General features: G+C 40.9%; 1 protein-coding gene across 1 annotated transcript in view; it reads left to right on the forward strand.

Moving 5' to 3' along the window:
• LOC111220764 (cationic amino acid transporter 2-like) overlaps positions 1 to 24,718 on the forward strand; it is a 36,528-nt gene extending 11,810 nt beyond the window's left edge. Inside the window, exon 13 of the mRNA XM_022743986.1 lies at positions 24,611 to 24,718. Coding sequence (XP_022599707.1) covers positions 24,611 to 24,718 — 108 coding nt within the window. The remainder of the gene's footprint in view (positions 1 to 24,610) is intronic.
• The last annotated feature ends 1,393 nt before the right edge of the window (positions 24,719 to 26,111 follow it).

A 26,111-nucleotide genomic window follows, 5' to 3' on the forward strand; every position in this document is an offset into this window, starting at 1 on the left:
CAAAAGCACTGTGAAAAAAAGCTCAAAGCCAAAGGGACACAATGCCCAAGGAGTAGCAATCTTTCATTTATTCAATTAGCTAACGAGGCAAGGGATCCAGACACCGACAGAGGATTGATGGTGGTGAAGAACTTCTCTCAGCAAGCAGTGCTTACTAAGGACTTTTACTCTTGTCTCTCCTTGCTCCTCTGCCTCTCCCTTTATTCAGGAGGAAAGTTCACCAGAGGAAAAGCTGAAGAGAGGAGACCTTGAAGATGACCTTGAGCAGCTGGGGTCTGTCTCAGAGGAAAAAAATGAAGATGGCACAGAAAGAAACAAAAACAGAGGCATGTTTTAATTATTCTGATATTATGTTTTCTGCTTTTTGTTATAAAATTATCAGGTGATAATTGTCTGTGGGTTTTGTCACAGACAGATATTATATTATACTTATACTATTTATCAATGCAAGCTAAACCTACTGATTATACACATTGTCACAATCTGTTCATTTTTTTAAATGCAGTTTGTTTGTTTTTATTCACCTATCACCGATGTGTGAGCTCCCTTTTTTTCTGAACCTTGAGCCAGAAAAATGACAAATACCTGCTGTTGAAAACAGATTTGTCTGAGTAAGATATAATGACTCGATGTTGTGTTTTGCATGTCCAAAAGCATATGAAATGTCACTGCACACAGACCCACGGCAGAAGCGACTAAATACAACTGAACACCCTATGAACGTATCTTTATTGTCCTGAGTCAAATATCTGGCAGCGTAAAAAAAACAAACACATAAAAAGCAGATTCATCCATCAATGAAACTGAAAAAAATAATATCAACTAGAAAAAATGACATACAGCAGCAATAAAAATATGTGTCACCCTGTCCCATGAGATGATGACACTTAAAAAGTACTCTTTCTTGCAGGGATTTATGCTAACTATAGCTGCAGCCAGAAGGCAGTTCAGTTAGCACAAAGACTGAAGGCAAGAGGAAAGAGCTAGTCTGTTTTTGTCCAAAATATGCCCAACTACTCCTCCAAAGCTCACTAATTAACATGTATGTGCTTTGTCTAATGCATACACAAACAGGTGTTTTAACTGAGAGTAAAACCCTCATCTCGAGCATATTTTTGAGCCTTGAGCAGGTAAATTTTTTCCCTCTGCTTCCAGTCTGCACGCTAAACTAAGCTAAGCTAGGCCAAACTAAGCTAAGCTAATTGCCTCCTGGCTCCAGCTATATACTTAGCATGCAGACAAGAAGGCCAATAAGCTTCCTGGCTGACGAATGTCAAAAGCAGCTTTTTTTAGCCACAACCCAATGCTTTGGGGGTGAAGTGTTCACCCTTGGCCTGAGGTCATGCCCTGACATTCAGCTTGCCATTTCAGGAGGATGTCAGCTTTCAACGCTAGTAAAAGGACAGCGTTGCTGTCCTGTCAGCAGGAGGTGAACTCTGACCCCGTGGGGACACCATGATGGAGACTGGACTTGAGCTCCTACGAGTGTGTGAATTGAACTGTTGATGAAGAGTCTGAAGAATAGTTCATCTAGTCTTCAGTGTTGTTCAAGACCCGGAGACTTGCACACACACACACACACACACACACACACACACACACACACACACACACACACACACACACACACATTACCGGAGCCCATGACCTTGAGGGGTGTTAGATTTGGGTCAGGATCAGAGTCTCTCACAGCCCATCTGTGCTACTCTGGAAACAGGTCTTCAGAGGGAGAGGACACCTTTACTGGTGAGACAGAATGAACCAATAGGAAAACAATCAAAAAGTAATCACAGGATAGGGTTTGTCTGAGTCTGTGAAAAAGAAAGACAGATCTGTCGACAACAAATAATTTTGAAACAGTAAAAATAAGAGAAGAATTAGAAAAGATAAAGCAATTTTAACAAGAGACAGAGATAAGATGTAAATGTAACACTGTTGACACTGTTGAAAACCTTTACTGGACATTCAAGTGCGTGTGTGTGTGTGTGTGTGTGTGTGTGTGTTGTATCCATGTGGGTGTGGGTGTCTGTGTCAGCAGGGTGGATGCTGGAAGACTTCATACCAGAGGCTGATCGACCAGGGTGGCATGGGGTGGCAGCTAGCACCCTTATTTTTGACAATCAAATTCAAAAATATATAAATGAAAGATTGTGGCTAGTTGGAAATTTACAAGTATGAAACGCTGATGTCCGAGTGCAAGTGAAAGCAGCAAGAGATGATGCCACCCGTAGACTCCAAGGATCTATCCATAACCAACATGAGCTGTTCATGACTTTGCATGCATTCAACAGCAGTCAGTGAAGATAGGAAGGAACACTAACTGTTCATTTCCGTAGAAATTGGAATAATCAGACAAGGCAAGACTAGTTCATATATGTTGTTTTCGGTTTTTGCTAGCTAGCAAATGTGGCTGAAGTCTTGTTAGTATTGATTATAAGTTTGTTGTGCATGCTCAAATCTTGTATATGCTAATAAAAGCTTGTGTTCACTTCACAGCTGTGGGGATGGGAGGAGATTGTGAGGGAATTTTTGCTCCTGAGCTCTGTGTCACTGACTGATCGAGGGTGAAAGGTCAGCCTGAAGGCCCTTGGTCTGCCTGACACTGACACTGAACTAAATCTTGCAGGAGACGCACAGGCGCCTCCTCCAGACACATCTGTGAGTTCTACTGATACTGCGGAAGCTACGGCAGATAATGCACGACCTTGGATGTCCAGCTACAAGTGGCTGGCATTCTAAGCCTTGCACCTGGGCGTGCGTAAATCAAGTTCACTTGTTTATGGTTAACGAACCAATAGAATGTTCTCACATCCCTCTCTTCCCACTTCTGGTAGATATTATACCAAATATGGAGAGTAGATTATCTATGGCGTTCTTTAGAGCTACTTAAAGGAACGACAGACACTCTCGTCAGAATTGAGGTGACATCATGCACATTTGCTTGTATTGATGATTCCTCCGTTCTCCTTGGCCGAGCTCAATAAACATCTTCAGCGTAAGACATCCAGGGCTCCAGTGGTCTTTCCTTTTCAGAAAACCTCAACCATCGATGATCAGATTTTCTCCCTAACAGAGATGTGATAGACAGAATTTCAAAAACAGATTTTATCCCCATAAACAAACAAACTTGCCTTGCCACAATTTGGTGCCAGGAGCCACAAGAGGACACAAGGATGATCACAGACCAATTTCACCCACACGCCATCAGCTGTTCCTGCAGTAGCTCCCTCTGTTTGTTCCCGGCCCCGGCCGCTTTCTGTGCAGCCTTTCTGCTGTGCAGTTGGTGAATATGGTGTTTATATGTAGGGCTCTACCTAGGAGCCATTTTAAACTATTAAAGAGCTTGCACTGACATGATTATAAACGCCACCTTTAGATATGGTTAAACTGATTTACTGGGTACTCAGGAAAATCACCGTTTTCCATCATGGAACATGATGTGTAGCTACATGTCATGCAGGGGAGTACAGGGTTGGCTGTCACATTCATCAAAATTCACTCATTAGAGGGTGCTGTTATAAACTGTTGAAAAAAGGTCAGAGGTCACCTTCAAGGACATTTCTGGAGAAAGCGCTTAGTCATTGCAGTGAATTGAAGGAATCTGAATGTTTTTCATGTCAAAATGTAAATATCCAACACTTTGGTTTCTCTTCTAGGTTTTTTTTTACACAATAGGTTTATAAAAAATAATTATTACAATCAAAAAGTATGAAGGTATAATTTAAATATGTTTTATTCTTAGCTATGCTACAACAGGTGGATGTTAGCATTAGCAAAAAATCTCAGTGTGGGATGGTTGTCACATTCTCTTCGGGGTCGGTTACATGTCACATGTGACAGAAGCCCTTTGTTGGCATACACATGCACGGTGTGATATATCTACTCCTTTTTTTCCTTTTTAGATAGAGAAATGGGAATTTTGTCAGGAAGACAAACAAGGGCCAAATTCCGCAAGATGTAATGCTGAGGGCAGTCAGAGAGGTGAAGCCGCTCAACAGAACCATCAGAGCCACTGCCAAGGAATTTCAGATTAATTACAGAACACTGGCAAAATACTGTAATAAAATAAGTCCATCAGAGGTTGCTGGAGATGCCAATCCCTGCCAGTATATCAAAAACCGTTTAGTTTTCAGTGAGGAGCAGGAAAGTCAGCTGGCAGAATACATCATGATGGCATCCGACATTTATTTTGGCCTCTCTCCTGTTGAAGTTCACAAACTTGCATGCACATATGCAGTCCACCATGATGTCCCTGCACGCACAAACTGGGCAGAGAAGGAAATAGCTGGGGCAGACTGGTTCTCTGGCTTTTTGAAGAGACATCCCTCTCTTTCAATCAGGCCCCTGGAGGCTACCAGAGTTGCCTGTGCCAGTGCCTTTAATAAGCACAATGTTGGCCAGTTCTTCAATAACTTGGAGGAAGTGATGGCAAGACACCAGTTTGAGCCCCAGTCCATCTGCAATATGGACGAAACTTGTATTTCCACTGTCCATAAACCCAACAAGGTGGTAGCCAGGAGAGGCTGCAAGCAGGTGGGACCTTTGTCATCTGCAGAGAGGGGAACCCTGGCCACCCTTTCCTGTGCTGTCTCTGCTACAGGGAACAATATTCTTCCCTAATCTACCATCTCCCAGAGTCAACTTTCATGACATTTTTTTCAACTGCGACCCCACAGGAAGTGCAGGAGGGGGAAAATCCTAGTGGCTGGATGAAGGAGGAGCATTTTGTGGAATTTCTGAAACATTTTGTGGCGCACACAAGGCGCAGCAGAGAAAGACCATGTCTCCTGCTCCTTGACAACCACAACTCCCACCTATCAGTTGATGGATTCAACTATGCCAAAGAGAATGGGGTTTCGATGCTATCATTCCCCCACATTGCTCCCACCGCCTGCAGCCTCTGGATTTGTCTGTCACTGGCCGACTAAAGAGGCACGTCAACACTGCCTCAGCTGCCTGGATGTTGAGCAATCCAGGAAAAACCATGACCATTCATGACATCTCAAAAATTGTTTCTCTCTTTGATGAGTATCTAGTCGCTCAATGGCTCCGTGGAACATCATAATAACATGACAGTGAAACAGCAGTGAAGCTGTGTATACGTTTCAATCCCGCGGCACTCCAACGTTCAGTGATGGTTTGTTCGGTAAATGGAACAATAATAAATAACTGTGCGCAAAACTCAGACATGAAATAAAATGTGTAGGGTGCTGCTTCGTCATTCTATTATTGGTAAATCTCACAACCGGCTCATCCATTTGTGCCCCGCTCTCCTCTGTCAATTCTCTAATATTGTATTTCTGTCCAGTGCACCTCTCACATGCACCAGCCACAGGTTTTTTACCCCTTGTTAATATCAAGAACTCTCCTCAACCCATGGCAAGTAAACAGCTTCTCTACTTATTAATTCTATTTAGATTAAAAAAAAGTAACTTTTGCTGACAGCTGATCCAATGTTTACTTAGAGTATAGTGGTTACCATGGCTACCTCAGCAGTTGGGGGATCCTGAGGCGTCAGGTTAGGCATCAGGTCAGGATGCCCGCTGGGCGCCTTCCTGGCATCCTAACCTGATGCCTCAACCACCTCAACTGGCTCCTTTGGACGCGAAGGAGCGGCGGCTCTCCTCCGAGCTCCCTCTGGATGTCAGAGCTCCTCACCCTCGTCTCTAAGGCTGAGCCCAGCAACCCGCGGAGGAAACTCATTTAAGATGCCTGTATGATATTTAATGTTGGGCTGTACTGACATATTTATTTTTCATTTTTTCAGTAGTTGAAGTTATGAGGCTTTTTGGGCCTTAGCCAAGCACACGTTCCCCTTCTCAACCAGCAAAGGAAACAAAAAGGTATTCATACACACACCGCTGCTTCTGCCAGGCAGGGAGGGTAAGGACTGTGAAGTGCCACATTTGAAAGAGAAAAGTACCGTTGAAATGATAGGACTGGGAAAGGAAAAGATCACATTTACAGGTTGAGTCTCATTTTCTCATTTATCTTTTTACACAAAGCTGTTGCTTCTAGTTTTGGTTGTGGACCTGGTACAGGTTCAGTGTAGAGGTGATGATATTGTTCATTTTATCTGCTTCAGACAAGTTCTGCTCACCAGATGAGTTTTTAGAGACACTGCTGCATCATTTTCCACATCTAAAGGAGTGTGGAGGGTTTCAGCTCCTTTGATGCAGAGGGACAACAAGGGCCAAAGGTTTGGACACAATACCCTGACTGATGGAGGGATATTCCCTTGAACATCTGACCACTGGAGCAGCTACGGTGACCACCTCAAAAATACATAAACTTGTCCTTGACATGTCTTTTAAATCTTTGGAAGTATACTGACATATGTCTCTTGATGATTAGCAAGTATATTTCTCTATCTGTCTCATTTACTGACATTTATTTATGTCTGTTTTGATGATATAATCTTCAGAAGCCTCCTCGGCTGATGGACCACTGACTGACTGACTGACTGACTGACTGACTGACTGACTGACTGAAAATCTGTCTTACAGAGATGGAAGGCCACAGTGACCCCTGTGAAAAGTGAACGATTTGTTTAATTAATACCTGGGGCATTTACCAATAATAACAATAACCTCTATAGTTTCATATATTGACTCTTTGGTTTAATACACATTACCCATAATGTACAGCTTTCTATAATTAGCAGCAGAGGGGTTCTACTTGCCTCACCTCCATTAGCATCCTTGAGAAGTAATACACCAGGACCTGATGTAAATTCATTCCTCATGCTGTATGCAGGGTTCTCAGGCAACGCGCTTTATATCAGTTATAGAAACATACTTAATTGAGTATGATGTGAACATTTACTCTCAGTACAACATCACAGTCTCTTCTTTTAACACCTGCATATGCTAGAATAGGTTTGTTGTTTTATACTTATTTGACTCATGATGTATATTTGATTTATATGTGATATTAAATGTTGGCTTATGGTTCAAGTTGCGTCTTTTCTATATAGGCATGCCCCATCCCCCATGTGGTAGGATCAAGCACTGTTGTCCAGTTTGACTCTTAATCATGTAGATCACTGTCACCTGCTTTGTGATGGTGATTAGTGCCTGATCCTTGCAGATCAGAAAGCTGCTCCTTTACTAAAATTTCTTGGAGCTATTAGCACAGTATGCAGATCTTTTTTCTTACTTCTGCCTTTAGGTTTGTTGTTGTCCCGTAACAGCTACAGAAGGCTCGATAGAGAGATCTAGCATCATGTCCTACTTAAATCCTTTTTCAGGTGTCAATGCAACATCCATGTAATTCACTGGCACCCGCAGGCTTCTTTACAGTGCCAGTGGTAAGAGCCGTAGTTTGGGTTCAGAGGAGAGTAACAGCAACAGTTTGAGGTTTAGCTGGGACAGTGGAAGACAGACGCACTGAGAGACAGAAGAGGGCTGTGGAGCGTGTAGCTACATCCTCACGCAGCCGACAGTCTCCAGAAGTGCCTGACACTGAAGGTGTAGTCCTCGCAGCTGGATCTTTCTCAGTGCAGCCATCTTAATGTTTACAATTATATGAAAATGAGACATTAAGCCTGCAATGTGCATTTTGTGCTTGTGACACTGAACTCATGAGAGCGAATACATTTAAAGGAATGCAGATATCAAACCTGACCCAGCTGTGTGGCAAGATTATCTCTGAAGAGGACTGTGAAAAGGAGATATTGTTGTTCTATAAATGGCAAGAAATTGATTGGACAAGTCCTTTGACCCCTAAACTGAAGGGTATATTATTGTTATCTTGTCTTTTGGTTAAATCTTTCTCTATATGTATTTTAATTCAAATCAATGGTAATATTACAGTCTTTCTAAGGAATAATGTCATTTCATTTCATAATAGGTGCCATCATCTAAGCATATTAAAGACCCACAGTGCGTGTGCTCGCACATGCAAAAGGAGTATGGCTCCTTGAGTGTGTGTTACTTCACTGGAGAGCTCCTTATCCTCAAGGCCTTGGCTGAGATTGGGACATTAATATCATTCGTGTGAACCAGAGTACACCGCTGTATTTGTTTCTGTTGTGCATGTTCTCAGAGAATAAGCAACAGCATTTTGAAATCGTTTGTCACTGTGAGTTGGCATCTAGCTGTAAAGGAAATACAACTTTTCTATATAAAACAAACCATATCTTAAACAGACGAGGAACAAAAATGACAACATCCATTTTTTGTTATTAACATCACTTGAGTTTGAATCTGCATTTTGTCATGTCCAGCTCTGCTTCTTAGGTCATGTTTTCATCGTCGGTCATGTTTAATTTTGGTATCACAAACTCCTGTTCTCCCCTCCCCTGGTGCCAGTTCGTCTTCATCCTCTGTGTCAGGAGTTCCAGCCTTAGTGCTGCTAGTTAATTTGTGAATGACCTCGGCGCAGTTATTGACCTCACCTCTGTCTTCTCCCGTGTATCAGTCTGCCTTGTTGCTCTGCTGTGCACCGAACCTTGCTAATGAAGAGACTTTGATTCTTGAAAAAAAACCCCACCTAGTTGCCTTGTGGTTCGTTTGGGTTAACATGGAAGCTAATGGGGACAAGGATCTTTTAAATACACAACACCACCTTCACATGAGCCGTTGAAGCTTTTAACATAGTTTTCTTTTGTCAACCTGCGGTTAATGTTACCTTTAACTGTAACTAAACTTCAGGTGATGCCATAAAGGTAGTTGATGTGACCAGAAGCTACAGTTTGGACTCAACCATGACCTTTGTGATGTTTCACTGAAATAATTGCAATGCCAGATAAGGGGGGGTCTTGATCTCCCTAACATCCAATATTACTTGTGGTCAGGCCAAGTAAGACATCCAGTATCATGGTCACTGGGGAGACAGGACTCCAGATGGGTCCGTTACCTTTGGATTCTCTTATATTTATAAACTTGAATACAATAAGAACCATGATGGAGCGTTCTTTCACTGTATTCATCACACTTTTAGCCCGGAGCGAATGGATTAAGAAGATTGGATTCACTAATTGTAGTCTACTAACATCCACTCTCCTGTCCATCAAAATCCAGACTTGAACAATCACTTAACATCAATCATATGCAAACGGACAAATTTAAACATCAACAAAACAATTCAAACATTTGTTTCATGATAAACATCCTATTAAAATCATTCATCAATCTAGAACTGAATACGGCATAACTAACACATTTTTAAAAAAATATCTGCATATTCAAAACATTGTCCGTTCACTTATATGAAGCAGGGGATATATAAAGTCCTCCATTACAATCAAAGGTCAAATTGGAGAATTTCATGATATTCTGTCTGGAGAAGGTCATTCATCTTTGCAACAGCTATTAAAGATTTAGGATAAAGCTCTACCAATGGTCTTGGATAAACATTAGTGAAAGAATTCACTTCTCATTTACAAGTAACAAAATTAAGGAAGCAAATTTTGAGTTCTGCCTCACTCCTATAAAGATGCAGCTGTTAGACAAGAGAAGGAACATTTATGCATCTCTTTTGGCAATGCAATCTGTTAAAAAGTTTCTGGCACTTAATTCACTTCTTCACTACATCAGTTTTGGAAATAATTTGAATATAAATTAAACCTTTGTTGCTATTTATTAAACTATATGCCTGGTTTTCAAATAGATCAAAACAATGCAGAATATTAATTACTATAACATACTTTGCTAAGAAATGCATATTTCTAGTTTGTAAAAATAAATCGCCTCCACCTTTTAAGATGTTCCTGGACCAAATAGCTGAAGTTTTTACTTAAGAGAGATTAACTTGAGAAAAACCTATGACCTAAAACCTATGGTTCCCATTATTTTCTTGCTTAGACAACCCTTCTAAATGTGATCACTAATGAACTTGGATAATTTCTGGCACTGAGCTCCTAAAGATATACAGTAGGTACATGGACATATGATATCATCGTTATTGACAACAGGGTCAATGTTTTTTTGTTTGTGTTGTTTATTTTCTTGTTTAAGGTATACTTCAATATGAATGTGTATAGATATGTGTATATGTACAGTATGTGTATGTGGGTGTAACGTGTGTCTGGATGTATGTATGTATGTGTATGTACATATGTAAACACACACACGTGCTGTTGTGGTTGCAGTCATGTGCGTTTCCACGGTGGTCTAGGGGACACGCCCCTCAATGACCACCCCCCCCCCCCCCCCAAAAAAAAAAAAAAAAAAAAAAATAAAAATATTGTCATCCATGTATGCCAGTCAATGCTTCTATGTGTAGTGAAGGAGATACTCTGCATGTGTTCTTTCCAATAAAAAGAGACAATGGAGAAAGAAGGCAGACTGATTAGGTGCGAGTTTGAGGTGAGCACCAAGAACCTGGTTATCACCAGGTGCTTACAGAGGCAGGTTGTTCACGGCCATGCAACATGTCACATAATCAGAAACATGACTGTAGAATTGAGATGAGATAAAAACAACGTTCAGTCATGATTAAACATCACAATTTGTTCTGCTGTTCCTGATATGTTTTATAATTATTATGGCAATGATTTACATCCATACACAACCAGATGCATTACACCATCAACACACTGGATGCATTGCATCCAGAACATCTTGGTTTTGATTTCAGCGGCCATGTTAACATGTTAGAGCGGACACACTGCCTGCATGACACACGCCGCTACGATACGTGATCTTGAGATTTGGTGTCTCGCCTATTTTTTCACGTGTGACACACATCTCCCAGCAGAAACATACAGAGAAACAACCTGTTGATATTATACTGACATCATACCAGCAACATTACGTAACACTGACGGGGTCAGCCCTATGTTCCCACAGCCCGATGTTCCCACATTTCTAAGAATGTTTTGAAAATTAGGCCCTATTTTCCCACAGTCTTATATGTTCCCATAAGCCCATGTCCACACTAACCCGGGAAATATTTATCCGGTTAGCCCTTCCGTCCACATTAGAACGGTGAATTCCAAAACTGAAAACGATGCTTTACAAAAACGATCGCCGAGGTGGATAAATGTGAAGACGCTGTGGAACGTAGATGCAAAGCGTTCTGAAAGGGTATAAAAGGGGAACATAGGGCTGTGGGAAAATAGACACGCTCCCACACTGACACCTTCCACTATACTTTCAAAGTCTAGGATGAATCTGAATATGACACAGACATGAAAAAATATAAATATATTTAACCATATTTAACCATTTAATATGGTGGCCCACAAGGGCAAACACACTGCACCGGCCAAAAACACTTACATGTAGAGAAACGAGCAGCAAATTCAGAACGATGCCGATTCAACAACAAAAGTACAAAAATACAAAAAACAAACCAAATACAAGAACAAAGAAGTGGAACTCATCGAGCATAAACTTTGGACCTTTGACCAAACGAGAGGGAATATGAGGGAAGAAAAGAAGAGGCGACAGAAAAAGATGATTAAAAGGTTTGTGTTCACTTTTAGATATGACCGTAGTTTTTCCAATATTGTCAAAGAACAACAGATGTAGCATGCGTTAGCGGTAGCTCATATACAGTTTAGAGGTGTTTCACTTAGAGCTCCCTGTAGAGGCCTGGCCTGGATATGCAGTGTTTTTTCCTGTTGCATCTGTTTTGAGGTTTATGTGTTTTTGTTGTTGCATCGTTACTGTATTTGCAGCGTTTGCTGTTCATGCGTTTGTTCTGTTTTCGTGCAGCACGCTTTTTCATTGGCAGCACGTTTCCGTTCTTGTATTACTTATGTATTTTCGTATTTGTTTTTGAATCTTGATCGTTTCAGAATTTGAAGCTCGTCTCTCCTAATGGAAGTGTTTTGGGCCGTTAGCCCTCATCAGCCACCGTAGAAATAGAGAAAAGACCTGTCGATAGTCACATTGACATCATACAGGCAACATTACATTACTGACACCTTTCACTATAATTTCAATGTCTAGGCTGAATCTAAATATGATACAGACAAGAAAAAATATAAACGTAGTTTTTAACCATTTTAGCAGCTGCATGTGGAGACAGCAACATTTCAGTGAAGTTTTCTGTCAAAAATAAAAAATTAATTCATAATAAAAAGATATTCAACACTTCAGTAACCTGTAAAGTCTATGCAGTGATGCAGCCGGTGTGAAAACACGTGCTTCTTGGAAGCAGGCAGTGTGTTCCCACGTTAACCTCTAAGGTCTGAGTGATTTCGCACTTGGTGGCAGTAAATGCCTTTTTCTAACATTTGTCACCTAACCAGTAAGTCTGTAAATTAATAGGTGAACAATAACACAGTTATATGTTTTATGTCAAACAGCTTTTCAATTTTCATTTTAATGTTCTCAGAGTGTCCATTGCTATTACTTTCCATTAACCAGTTATGTACATACTGTATTTAACCGTTCTCTCTGCTGACATGAACTGTGTTCACAGTCCTGTTTCTGCTTTGAGTCTGAATATCCTGCCGCTTCACTCTGCGGTGTTTGGTCACATCTACACTTTTCTGAACATTTCAACCCCCTAAAACGGAGACTTTTGCTGACCTCATTTGCAGTCTGACTGGACCGAAACAGAAACCTTTCCAAACAATGACGAAGACGCCCATGTTCGCTCCGTGATATGTCTTAGAGTTCAAGCAGACTCCAGGGGTGACATACTTTAAAAATAGGTTGTTATTCTGTAAGAATAAATAAAAAGACAATTTGAGTGAACTGGACTTCAGTGGCTTTACTGTAAGGATGTTAACTGCCAACTAAATCAGATGCATCAATATAAATCACAGTGTAAAACAACATTACAAAATTAAAATCACACTAATATAAGTCCCACTATTTCCAAAATACAATAATACTATTCACTAGATATTTCCATTTACAATTAAGGCTAATCCCAATAAGCAGAAATATTCCATTATATAAAAAAAGGGTAAGCTTATAATAATGAATTCTACATAAAAAGGTATTTACAATGTTAATTCTAAATCATTTTACCACCTACTTATGATCTGTCCCAATATAAACAATTAACTTATTCTCCTTTAAACATTAAATCCCAAAACAATCACATTTACAATGTTTCCACAAGAAAATCTCCCTCTTCCTCTTTCTACAGCACTGCAGACTGTGCGCTCTCTGGTTGCTTAGCAGTGGTAAACTGTTGTAAACTGTGGTAAACTGTTGCGCTGTAATCGCAGTTAATCAGCTGTGGCTCCAGCTCTAACTGTTTAGAAACGTCAACAGAAACTACGACAAGTTAGCTAAACAATGATTAAAATTGTTGCGATTAGAATAATCAAATACACAAAATATAAACCACAAAACACTGTAACATTAACTTGTACACACACACACATCTACCAGCGGAGCAGGACACCCTGCCCCCCCCCCCAACTATCCCGACGGACGTCACCTGACAACAACCGCTCGCCTCCATTTGAAACATTAAGCTAACGCTGACAGTTAGACATTTAACATGTATACAGAATAATCTAAAATACATAACAATACACAAAACAGACAACACTTATGACCATATGACCGTTTTTACCCAGTTTTACCCACCTGTAAGAATAAATGTAAAATAAATGAATGGGATCTTTAAAAATGAAATATATATACATGTAGCCTATAGATATAAAATAACACATTTAAAGAGCAACATATTAAATGAGTGGACGATTAAATACATATCCTATTTGCCACAAAGGCAACATGTAATGAATTATAAGACGTTGTCTTTGCTAGCAGCTGTTGTGCTGTTAAATTCTGCATTTTATAACATTACAGCTGCCTTCGTTCCTCGTTTGTAGCATGTTATGCAGCTAACCAACTGCAGAGCACGCAGTCTGCTTCCTGTTTACACCATCAAAGATAAGCCCACTGTACATGAAAACTCCGAGTCGCTTGACAAATAAAGGCACAGATATATAACATTTTATAATGTTTAGGCAACTTAAATTATTTGGTTATGTTCGGGGAAAGATCATGTTAAAAAGAAAAACAATGTTGACCGTTGGTAGCACACAGGATGTGAACCATGGTGTGTGGTGTCAAAGTACTACCTACTCTTCTATCTTTGCTTCTGGGAAACAACAGTCAGTGCTCAACCACCAGAGGTCACTTGTCAGGATTTGACATTTGTCATTTTGAGTTTTTGAACAAATGATGAATACTGTTGTTTCTCTGGTGCTGATCGTTTTCTTCCTCCTTTGCTTGTCTCTGGCTCCATACGTTTTGCTCCTTTCCTCTTTCCTTTCCTCTTTCCTTTCCTCCTGCTCTCTTTCTCTTACTTTACCATTTCCTCTTCATCATCCTCACCCCCCCTTCACCTCCCTTATTTGTCATCCTCCTCTGTCTCTCCTCCTTAACACTCTTTCTTCTTTCTCCGTTTTAGTTCGTTCATTCTCCCATACCTTGTTCTGTCCTCTTTTTCCTCTCCTCCCCACCACCTCGTCTCTCCCTCCCTCCCTCCTCCTCTGTGGTCCTGCTGTGTTCCTTCTTTATTTACCACAGGAGCTGCTGGCTTTTCCAGCAGGCATTGACGCATTAGGCTCTGATGGATAGGTATGCCAGTGGATGAGTGTGATAAACGGTGAGGTGATGGATAGATCTGCCGGGGTGGTGGAGGCATCACAAGGCAGTTTTGCTGCTTCGCAGCTCCTCCCCAGGCAGCGGGAGGGCCTGAGGGCGGCCATTTTGTGCCAAGCCACGGGCCCCTAATGGAGGAGCCGGGGCCTAATGAGGCCAGATGATTAGACAGCATAAAGATGGGGGGGTGGAAGGGGGCGGTAACCTGACTTCAGAAGAGGTAGTGAGGTGTTAGTGAAGTAATACAGCAACAGTACCTTCATTTAAAACACACAGCCATCAGATGTCGTATAGTTGAATGATGCAATGCTGTTTGTAGAGACATGAACCTGGAAAGCTTACACATCATGAGTGTAACATACTACCTGCATTATCATTGAATGCTGCCACTAATTATAAATCACTGAAGCAAAATTGTTGGATACGAATGTGATTCATACAGTAGAAGGTTGAAATGGGTATTTTAGACCAGAGGCTTGACATTATTGTTGTTGTATATACACATGTATAATGTGACGGGTTCACAATCATTACAGTCATTAAGCCTCATGAACTGGGGGAATTCACTGGGGCTGCACCAATAATATCAAGCATGCTTGATATTTAGGAGTTAAACCTAGATTATGATTATATCTCTGTAGAGACAAGTCTACAGCGGTATATGTGTTGCCTGGCAACGATAAACATTCTAGCTCTTGAGGCTAACGTTAGCAGTTCAAATCTCACCTGCAGCTCTCACTGAAGAATGGTTAACCTGTGTTAGTTTTTTGTCAGCCTCGACAGTCTTCACATCTGAAAGGATTTAATGTATTGGAGAGGGTCTATTCCCAGCACCACATCTAAGAAACATGTCCCCCACAATACCAACAACCAGCTTCATTTGAATAGACCTCCCACCTAATTGTGCCTCTCCTATAACCTGTGCACCGTGCACCGTGCGCTTGGCACCAAAATACCGCAATTTCAATCACATAGCATCCAACCAAAGCTAATTTCAAAATCAGGAAACCCAAACTGTCTGAGCTTGGCTTACGCTGGTCATTGCACTGCCACGAAAACAGGCCCAAGTCTTTTTTTTTTTGTCAAGCTGAGTTTAAACACGTCAGGTTCATGACTCAAGTCCGCTCCTTTGCAAATAATTACAACATATGATTACAGAAACGATTGCTATAACCATGTGATCTGCCACCACGAAGGTGAAGGTTGGGTTGGATTTGGGAAACTGTTCAGGAAACATTGTGGTCTCGAAAGTAACACTGACAGCTGGAAGAAGACAGGTGGCATCCTTTGTCAAAGTCAATTGCATTGGTGACACTCCCACTTTGTTGTCACTCAGAAATAATAATTATTTGCACAGCTCTATGTCAGGAAAATATCATTTCAGGAAGTGGAGTTGAAACATGTTTCCTTTCTCATCCTCCATCTCTGTCTTTTTGTTTTCTGTCTATTTATGTTTTTGACAAATATTTCCAAGTCTTTCTCGCTCTTTTCCATGATAATGGATCATTTGGGCATGACACGTCATACTCCGTTGGTCTTTACTGTAAAACCTCAGGAAAATCCAAATCCAAATGTTTCCAGAATATTTCTGTTTTGAGTTTTCATCCAATTGAGAATACATTTTAAAAAACTAAATAAGCAGAAATATTTACAAATATGTTTCAAATACTTGAATTAAAATAAATAAATCAGTGGATCCTGGTGGGTCTGTTTCCTCAAGTCTGATTAGAATTAAGTGTCCTGTGTTTAACATTCAATCACACTGTATCCAACCAAGTGCATTTAAAGACATATAAATCTATTTTTATGTAAAATACAATATCGTTTTTTATTTACTGAGATTTCAGTTAGTTGTGGTCTCACTCTACGTCCTCCCTGTGGCCCACTTCTCCTTCTCCTGTTGGTTGTATTGACGTCGGTTGTCCAGAAGAGATCGCTCTTGTCCTGCATTTGGGCTGACTCTCTGTCACTTCTCTGGGCCACAGACTGAGGAGGCCTGTCACTGTGTGTTTGTGCTTTTTTTATGTTTTAATTGCAGAGGAATGAGAGACTGAGAAATAAAAATGTCACCTTGTGCAGGTGGAGTGTCAGACTTGTGAATATTTGAATGCAGAACCTGAGACACACACCAGTCTGAGTGTCTGATCCAGGTAGACCAGCAAAAATAAGACTCTTCCCAGTTCTAATCATATTGCACATTGAAGAGTAAAAGAAAGTGACCCATTCAAATGATGATCACTAGCCAGCGGAGCCTGACTGAGCTGTATTGTAAATGAATCTCCATCAATAAAACATCTTCAATATGGTTGCAGGTATTCTAAAATTATTGAATCTTAATATGAATCGTAATATCTTGAGATGCTGGAGCAGATTTCCATACAAAAGTCATGCTCAGAGACACATTAATATAATTTAAGGCTCCATAAATCCAGCTGCTTTGTTTTGATGTAGAGACAACAAATTCTTAATAAACCTCCACCACTCTTTGGACACAAGTGTCACTCAACATGTTTTATACGTCTCCAATGCCGCCTATAAAAAGTCACTTTTCCAAACACTATGCTGATATCATTCCTACCACTATGGTTCACTTATGAGATTGAATGTTAATATCTAATAGCACTTCTTACATGTGACAGTCATAAACATGTCAGCCTCTGGACATTTAATGTGATGATAGCTTGGCTGCTGCTACAGGAAGCTACCATCAGCCTGCTGGATTCAGTATTCATCTTCTCAACCGGCCACTTTAGTAAATAAGCTAACCTTAACTCTTTAAGCATTATGTTGGACATTTTTCACTTGGCAGATTTTCAATTACAGTCCTCTACTTGTAGCTGCTGCAGTGTTAGGGGTCAGCTGCTTTGCTCAAGGGCACATTAACAGGATTCATTATGAAAGAAACCGTTCAAAACTTGGGAGATACAAGAACATCGATACCAGTCTAATGTCTGTGTGTCTAATACAAAGCTGGAGCCGCACATAAACTTACGTTAGCTTAGCTTAAAGACAGCTAGCCTGACCTTTCCAGATGTGTAAAAACACAAATTGTTGCCTTAGAGAGAGTTATGTGTTGGAACAACAGCCAGGCGTAGTGACTGTGCGCAGATTCCTAGAGTCTGAGGTTGCCAGGTTTGTTACCATGAGGAATGTGCAAAGACCTTTATTAAAACCAGTACTTTCTGGCAACCAATGCCGACACTATAACCGGAGATGAAACACAGAAGTCCTGGAGGGACAGATTCATGTCAAGAAATAGTTTCAGGACATAACCACCTCTAAAACCACAGTTTCCCATTTTCACAATTCAATTCTGTACAATTCTATTGTCACCAACTGTCATTTTGAGACTGTCCTGTAAAAAACAAGCTCATAGGTCATCTTTGTAGCAGGTTATTATGACCCATAGTTATGTTTTGTTGCTAGGCAACATCTAGTGGCCGTAGTAATGCGGACAGGAACAAAGGGAAAAGTGCGGTGACGTAGTATAAAGAGAGACAAAGTCCACGTCAGGAGGAGGTTGTGGTGGATGGATGAATATGACACAGGAGAGCGCTGTTCCATTCCCACGTGAAAGTAGCAGTTTATGTTGTTTCTATTATCCATGACCGTTCAACAAAGTTAACCATGTTGTTATTATTGTAACCATGACAACAAAGATTGTCTAATATTGAGAAAGTACTTATTGTAACCCAAATCATAATCTTTTCCGAAACCTAACCGAGCCAAGACTGTTATTATAGTAACCACGGCAACAAAAGTAGGTTTGCCACTGTTAGTACAGTCCGTGTCTTTATTATTGTCACCATGACAACCAAGTTCCGGTATGCCTGCTGCTGTAGGGGCGCTAATTCAGGAGACACTCCTATGGGTCGTGTGAGAGGGTTAGAACAAACGACCTGTGTGGTTGTTCAGGTTGGAGGAGCTGTTGGTCATTTTTACAGGTCTGTACAATTAAAACAAATGAGATACAACAATAAAGTAGCTTTAGTAGACATTGGGTGTGGCAAAAGCTAAGCTAGCTGTTTCCTCCAGTCTTTATGCTAAGCTAGGCTAAAAAGCATCCAGTTACATTCTGAAAGAACACTCTGTCCCCTCTGGTTGCCTGGCAACGTTACATTAATTCACACATTATGGTGAAGACCCACTGGAAGCAAACAAATTGCACATCATCGCCTCTGCCACTGTTCCCAATTAATGTGACTTTGTATGTACAGGTTGCCTTAGCCAGTGGGTCTTTGGGTGGGTTTTTTTGATTAACTTTTCCATTCAGCTTATTTTCCATTTCCTGCTCCAAAAGACTGAGAACCACTGATCTTACCAGCAAGGAACATTCAAAAGGTGGATCTCAGCAACAATCAAGATCTTCTCCTCCACAGACATTCCTCAGGTAAATACTAAACTTCCTGTCACACTTCTACGTCGCTTTTCTTGTATTTTTTGTCAAATCAATACAGTCTGTCACCAAAATACATCCTCATTTTCAATCTTATGCAAATTTTTGCATCGCTGTACAGTCCTGCATCACCTGAATTCCCATATTGTCCTACAAAGCAAATTGCTTCCATCCGATTGAAAAGTGATTGGGGTGAGCATTGTGTCGCCTTGCACCACGTTCAGTCAATCTTTGCTGAAAGACCTCAGAAAAATCCCAGTTGCAAAATGTGTCACAAATATTTTTTGTAGGTCAGGAATAGTGTTACTTATTCGTTTTCACTAGACAGACAGACAGACAGACAGACAGACAGACAGACAGATAGATAGATAGATAGATAGATAGATAGATAGATAGATAGATAAATAGATAAATAGACACCTTTCTTTTATTTTTCTTGCTATCTCATTTCACCCTTCTCTCCACCATTTTTTCCTCTACAAACCCCTTCCCCCATTTGAGCACTTGAGCACTGAGAAGACATCCAGGCACACACATGGAGAGAAATGCTGTCACACACGCAGACAGACACAGTGTGTGTGACGACGAGGTAACTTTTTGTGGCGGCTAGCTGTGAAGAGACCCGCCTAATTAAAAAGATCATGAATATTCATGAAACACTTGTACTTCTACAGCTAATTACATATGCAGAGAGGTTTGGTCGCCAGCGCTGGTGTGAGTGGTCTGATTCAACTCCGACACACTGACAACTCAATAAAACCCAAGCTGCAGTGTTTCAGTCTATTGCCTATGTCACAACTCAAAGGATGTATATATGTTAATGTGTTTATAAAAGTGGAACAATCTAACACAGAATTTAGGGTAAAATAAATAAAATGGATTTCTTATTACCTGGATATCCTGTTTCAAATGACTCTTATGGTTGTCTGTTTTGGAAACTGTCTGTTCTGTTTTTTTGTTGATTTTTTAATGTAAATTTAATGTAATTTTACTTCACCAAAGATTACAATACAGCATATGATGGCTTTCTGGACTACTATTGCAAACCAATAAACCAAAATTGGACAACCTAAACCCATGCAAACCTTAAGGGCCTCACATTGGGACCTCAAGTCACAGTAAGGGTATATTGGGCTAGTATCATACAGCATCTGCATACAGCATTAAGGCCTATTCACACAAGAAAGTGGACCAGCTAAGTTCATCTGTAAGTGGCTCCAGAAGCTTGAAGATGTAGTGACTTTTTTGTTTAGCTGGCAAACTAATGACTTATTCACGTGATACATGAGTTTACATCAACATACAAGTCATAATTATGAATAGGAAACAGATTTTCGTTATATGTGACTTGGCATTTAAAGTACTACTCCACCGATTTAGCATTGTACTCCTGTAACATCGTTGGACAGTTTAAAAAGCAGAACCAGAGATGTGTTTTTCACTGCATGCATTCTACTTCCTCGGCAAAACCTGGCCCCTCCTTGACCCACAATACAACTCAACCACTAACAGTTCTGTCAGAGATTTCGAGTGTGTTATGCTAGTAGTGGCTAATGTTGCCTGGAGTGTCAAGCAGCGATAAGGAGTGGGCTACTCAGATCTTTCTAACTTCACACCCTCAGATTTCTTTCATTTTCAAACTTGTAGTCATCAGACTCAAGTACCATCCCTTATTTTCGCAGAGCTCCCTCTGGAGGCTTTATACAACTTTGTATGTGCAGTAGTATTCTCCAACACCTATAAACAGACTTTAATATGTAAAATCATTGCCATTCTTATTCTGTCTTGTCTTGTCTATATTTATTTGTTTTATTCATTTACTTTGTGTCTTCTTACTCCGTAAAGCCGCCTTGGGTACCCTTTAAAAATCGAAATCATTATTATTATTATTAAAATTCCCCTTTTGTAAAATGAGATTGCCTGAAAAACCAAACTATCATGAATGCTTCATTACTGTCTGAGTCCAATGTTTCAAGGTTAATTAAACCTAAATGTAATACTATATTATCTATACATAGCATTTTGATCCTCACACAATCAAATCTGCAGTTTTAGGCTAAAGTACATCCATCTTCAAACAGACACTTCATCCAAGACACATTTTTGTTGCATTTACTTGTCATTTCTGATAACCATGCCTCTTTTTTAGAGCAGCACTTTGGATAATAGACTGCATCTTGTTTAATGGTGCAATCTTGCGAGCCAAAGTTGAATTTGAAGCGAAGGCTCAGATTTACTTCCCTTATCCTGGTGATTTTGTTAAATGAATTGATTTGCTCTGAAATAATTGATTAATTAATCTTTTAATTACTGTGTGACTGAACCTATAGATAACTATATGTCCTGTGTGGGGGAGAAAAAAAAACATTCAAAAAGGAAAATGTTAGGCTCATTTATGACGTCATTGATTGAACTCAATTCCACAGCACAATTTTCTTGTTTCCTTTTATATCCACACAAATCACAGTTTAACTTTCAATTTCAAATGAATATGATCAAGAAAATTAAAAGATGACAAAGCTACACAAGACTTATTGCTGAGATTCATGGACCCTGTAAACTTCTGTGGAAATATAGCAGCACGAAGAAAAAAAAAACTACAATACATTACTCAGTAGATAAAGGGCAGATGATAAAGAAAAGAAGAGAAAACAAAGGCAGGATTTAAATGGAGGAAAGAGATAGAGAGTAAAAAAAAGAGAGAGTAACACTGAAACGATGGAGAAAGTGGTGATGGGAATTGCTGTGCAAATTCTGATAGGTCTACTAATCACCACTTTGCCCTACCTAATGTGGAGCCCCTGTAGCAACAGAACATGTTTTATTCACTAACTTATTCCATCCCTGTTCACATTCACTGATGGTTAGCACATGATAGCGCTGGTAGCATGGCAGGAAGAGCTTCACAAGCTAAGAGCTAAAGATAGAGTAAACTGCAAGAAATCTTAGATGATGAGATCCTTGACCTACCATGTACAAAGTACAAACGCTTTCCAGCTGTTTTAAACGGGGAAAAATCATCATTTTGTGGAGCTGCTAACTGCTCACTGGCATTAGATGTGACTCAGGCGACACTGCTTTTTACAAGACGTCAGAAGTTGGAAACCACTGGTTTAATCTTTACCGATGTGTTGTATTTTGAAAAGCTTGTTGTGCTAGAGGTCAGCTAGAAGAGCCCACCCCTTCTCAGGTCCATAGCTGTAGAGAGGGCAGCTCAAAGCCAGGGTGAATGCAGGAATTGGTATCGACCAAGAGCTGGAGACACAACTGCCTCTAAGCTTAAACAAATTCTTAAGATTAACCCTCTGCAACCATCCAAAAGCCTGATTAAGGCCATCATACAGAAGCACAGAGGTTCACCACAGTCACAAAAAGGTATTTGGAGTTTGATCAAGGATGAGACAAAGTGAGATTCTGAGTAACACAAGTACAAGGGTCAACGTCAGGTATAGGCTTATAAGACAAGGGTTAGGTAGGGGTAGGGTTATTACAGCAACTGTAATAATGTAGCCTACCAATACTGACCCACTCCAAAAATTCAATACTTCTCCTCCTTCCTTCTGGAAGTTTCTCCATCTCCACACAGGATCTCTGAAGCTCAGCCACAGTAACCACCAGGTTCCTGGTCACCTCTCTTTCAAATGCCCTTCTCCCCTGATTGTTCAGTTTAGCCGAGCGGCTAAGAGGAAGAGTCCTGGTAGTTCCCGACTTCTTTCATTTGTGGATGTACCAAATGTAAAACTTCAATAAGCTATTTTATGAAGGAAATCTTTTAACTTGTATCTGGCGCTTTCATTCAGCTATTCTTTTGAATGCTATGATTTAACTATGGTACCATTGCGCAGTAACTCTATGGTTGCATTATTTACAGCAGGGACCAGTAACGAGTAATGGAAATCACTGCAGGAATCAGAAGGACACACTGAGGATGCAGAGGAGGAATGCAGCTACAAGGGAAGAGAGCTGGGTCCAGACAAGAGAGACTGATGGACAAGAGGCGATGTAAGTCTGATCTGCCCTCTGTCCTCATGAGCAATGTAAGATCACTGGACAACAAGATGGACAAGCTAGCTGCCCTTGTGCGGAATCAGAGGGACTTCTGTGAGTGTAGTCTACAGAGACACGATTACATGAAGATACTCTGGATCCCGTTGCAACCATCGACAGCTTTCAGACAGCTCAGACGGAAATCTGAGAGAGGAAAAAAACAGCTGCTTTCCTTCAGTATTTCTGTCTTAAACTTATACAGAAGCCTACATGTTGTTCAGAAATGGAACATTATAATCTTACTTTGCACAAAATCCAGTTCCTTTCGACATCTGTAGGTACTTGAGGCTATTAATTTAACATTTATCAGGCAGTACTGCCACTTTTTGTTTCTGTTTTTAAATGGCCATACTCCTCACTGACATCCATTGATTTACTTTCATTTCCATGAAGACTCCTTAAAGCAAAGTGAAAAGTGACTCAGAAATGGTGTTGGCACATGACAGACTCGGAAAAGGTGCATTTTAACATTCAACACTGAACCTAGGTAAAGATTAAACTCAGGTTTGTTCATTTTTTTTTATTCTCTTTGTGAGACATACTGGTTGAAAGCAAAGTTCCTGACAAACATACTGTAAATGTGCAGGACAGGAGGAACGAAGTGAGGCATTACAGAGCATATTTAAACATGCACTAATTATTTCTGCAGTTAGTGGTGATGTGTTAGTGTGTGTGTGTGTGTATGTGTGTGTGTGTGTTTGTGCTCACTGGGCATTTTAAGGGGGACATGCTGGCCATATGGAAAAGACAATGACGCAGACTAATTTAAACAGAACAAAGAAGAGAAGCGCCGGAACCATAATTAGAACACTGATTAATCAGCTGATAATTTTATCTTGATTAATGTGACTGATTTTCTCTTCATTTTGACCCTAGCCAGTCAGGCCCGGTCCAATTAAATTTAAATTATGCGTCGGAATCTGTCCAGTCCACCCCCACCCTCCCCTCCCCTCCGCCATCCNAATGTGACTGATTTTCTCTTCATTTTGACCCTAGCCAGTCAGGCCCGGTCCAATTAAATTTAAATTATGCGTCGGAATCTGTCCAGTCCACCCCCACCCTCCCCTCCCCTCCGCCATCCCTCCCCTCCGCCATCCCCAAACACACAGACGCCTTAACACACACATGCACACAACAGCATGAATCAAAGCATAAGCACACACTTGCACACACGACGTAAACCTTGTTCTTTCTTTTTTACACTTACATGCAGCTTCCTCTGAAATTCTGTCTCAGGCCACAACTAAAATCTTTTTTATTTTTAAAAAAAGTAAATATTGTAATGAATGAAAGTGACAGGAGTGAGAAGTCATTTTTTTTATCTATCTAACTATCTATCTATCTATCTATCTATCTATCTATCTATCTATCTATCTAGTCATATCTACTCCACAGTTGCATTGTTTACAGCAGGAACCATCTGATCACGCTGACACTGGCTGGCATAGCAACCAGTAATAGACATCCTTGCAGAAATCAGGAGGAGGACACACAGATTCTGTCTGACTGTCGGAGAAGAGGAGATATAAGCCCTCATATACCTGCTCCACTGTGCCCTCAACCACCTGGACAGGCTGGGGGGGGGCTTGTGGGCCAAAGAGTCATGCTCTTTGATTTCTCCAGCACCTTGTGTTAAGAGTACCAGAGTGTGGTGGACACTTTTGTGGACTGGTGCGAGCTGCAGCTGTCACCTGTCAAAGAGCTGGTGGTGGAGATCCAGGACTCCTGCTACTCCCGTTTCCATTAGGGGAGAGATGGTGGCGATGGTAGGGTGTACACCTGGACAGCAAACTGGACTAGACCAGGAACCCTCTCTACAGGAATGGCCAGAGTCAGCTCTTTTTCCTCTAAAAGCTCTGGTCCTTCAAAGTCTGTGCCACCATGCTGCGAATGTTTCTACACCGTGCTCTGATGGGGCAGAAGACTGAGGGTGGCTGACCCAACAGGCTCAACAAGCTCAGTCCTGGGGGTGGAGCTGGACCATCTGTGTGTAGTTGCAGAGAAAAGGATGTCAAAACTACTGTCCATCATGGGCATCATCTCCCTCCCGGGCCACGGTGCTCTGGTTACAGAGGAGCATGTTTAGCCAGAGACTCAGAATGACTAAGTGCTCCACTCAACACTCAAGAGGTCCTTCCTTCCTCGGCCATCCAGTACGATATCTGCATATCTCCATCAGTACGCTGCTGTTAAACAATATATTAATGTTTACACTTTTTTTTTATCCATTTACTTGAACATTAGGGTTAATTTACTGTTGAATTATTTTTCTTTTCTTTTTTTAATTTTTTTTTTTTATAGTTTTCCATTTTGCACTTATGGACGAGTCTCAGGTGAAAGGTAAAACCAACATAAAGTGTCTTAGTAAGGTGTTGTTCCGCGACGAGCTGCCACAACAGCTTCAATGCTCCTCGGCATTGATTCTCCAAGTCTGTGAACTCCACTGGAGGATGAACGCCACTCTTCATTAAGATATTTGAGGTTGTGATGATTAAAAATGGATAAACATTTTCTATGATTCAAGTAACCGTTGTAGACACTTGTGCAGTCAGTTTCCTTCTTAATCCATGTGTAGCTCATTCCATATGAATAAAATTTACACCATACCATGCCACATATGAGTACATAGCAAACGTCTGATTGTCAGGGACAATGAGAACATTTGTAAACCATAAGAGATCAGGAATACCACTGCATAGATCAAACTCACTATAACTCACTATTGAGTAAAACAACCACGCTGTAGTTGAAGGGTTAGGGAAGTAAAAGAAAAATGGGATGCAGTTGACCCTTGGGTTGCACTCCTCCAGCCAACTCATTTCTGTGATGCCCCACAGTGGCAGGTGCATTTATTCTGTCAATTAGAGGAAGAGGGAGAAAACAGTTGGACAGCTAAATGAAAGAGGAAATGCTGGTCTACTTTTCTCTCTCTTCATCTGTCCCTTGTTCCCTCCCCTCCTCTCTGGCTGTCTTTTTATTATTGGCCTTGGCTCAACTGACTGGCTCCTCGCCAAGGCCTGCCGAGTGACTTTGGACACGGCTGCCAATGCATGCAAACCCTGCGCCACGCAGCCCTGCCGAGCCGATCATCATGTGCCAGCGCTGGCGGAGGCGCGGCGGTTGGAGGGCGGCGCTGCTGT

Source organism: Seriola dumerili, unplaced genomic scaffold (assembly GCF_002260705.1).
Source record: "Seriola dumerili isolate Sdu_G_001 unplaced genomic scaffold, Sdu_1.0 BDQW01000073.1, whole genome shotgun sequence".
Lineage (NCBI taxonomy): Eukaryota > Metazoa > Chordata > Actinopteri > Carangiformes > Carangidae > Seriola > Seriola dumerili.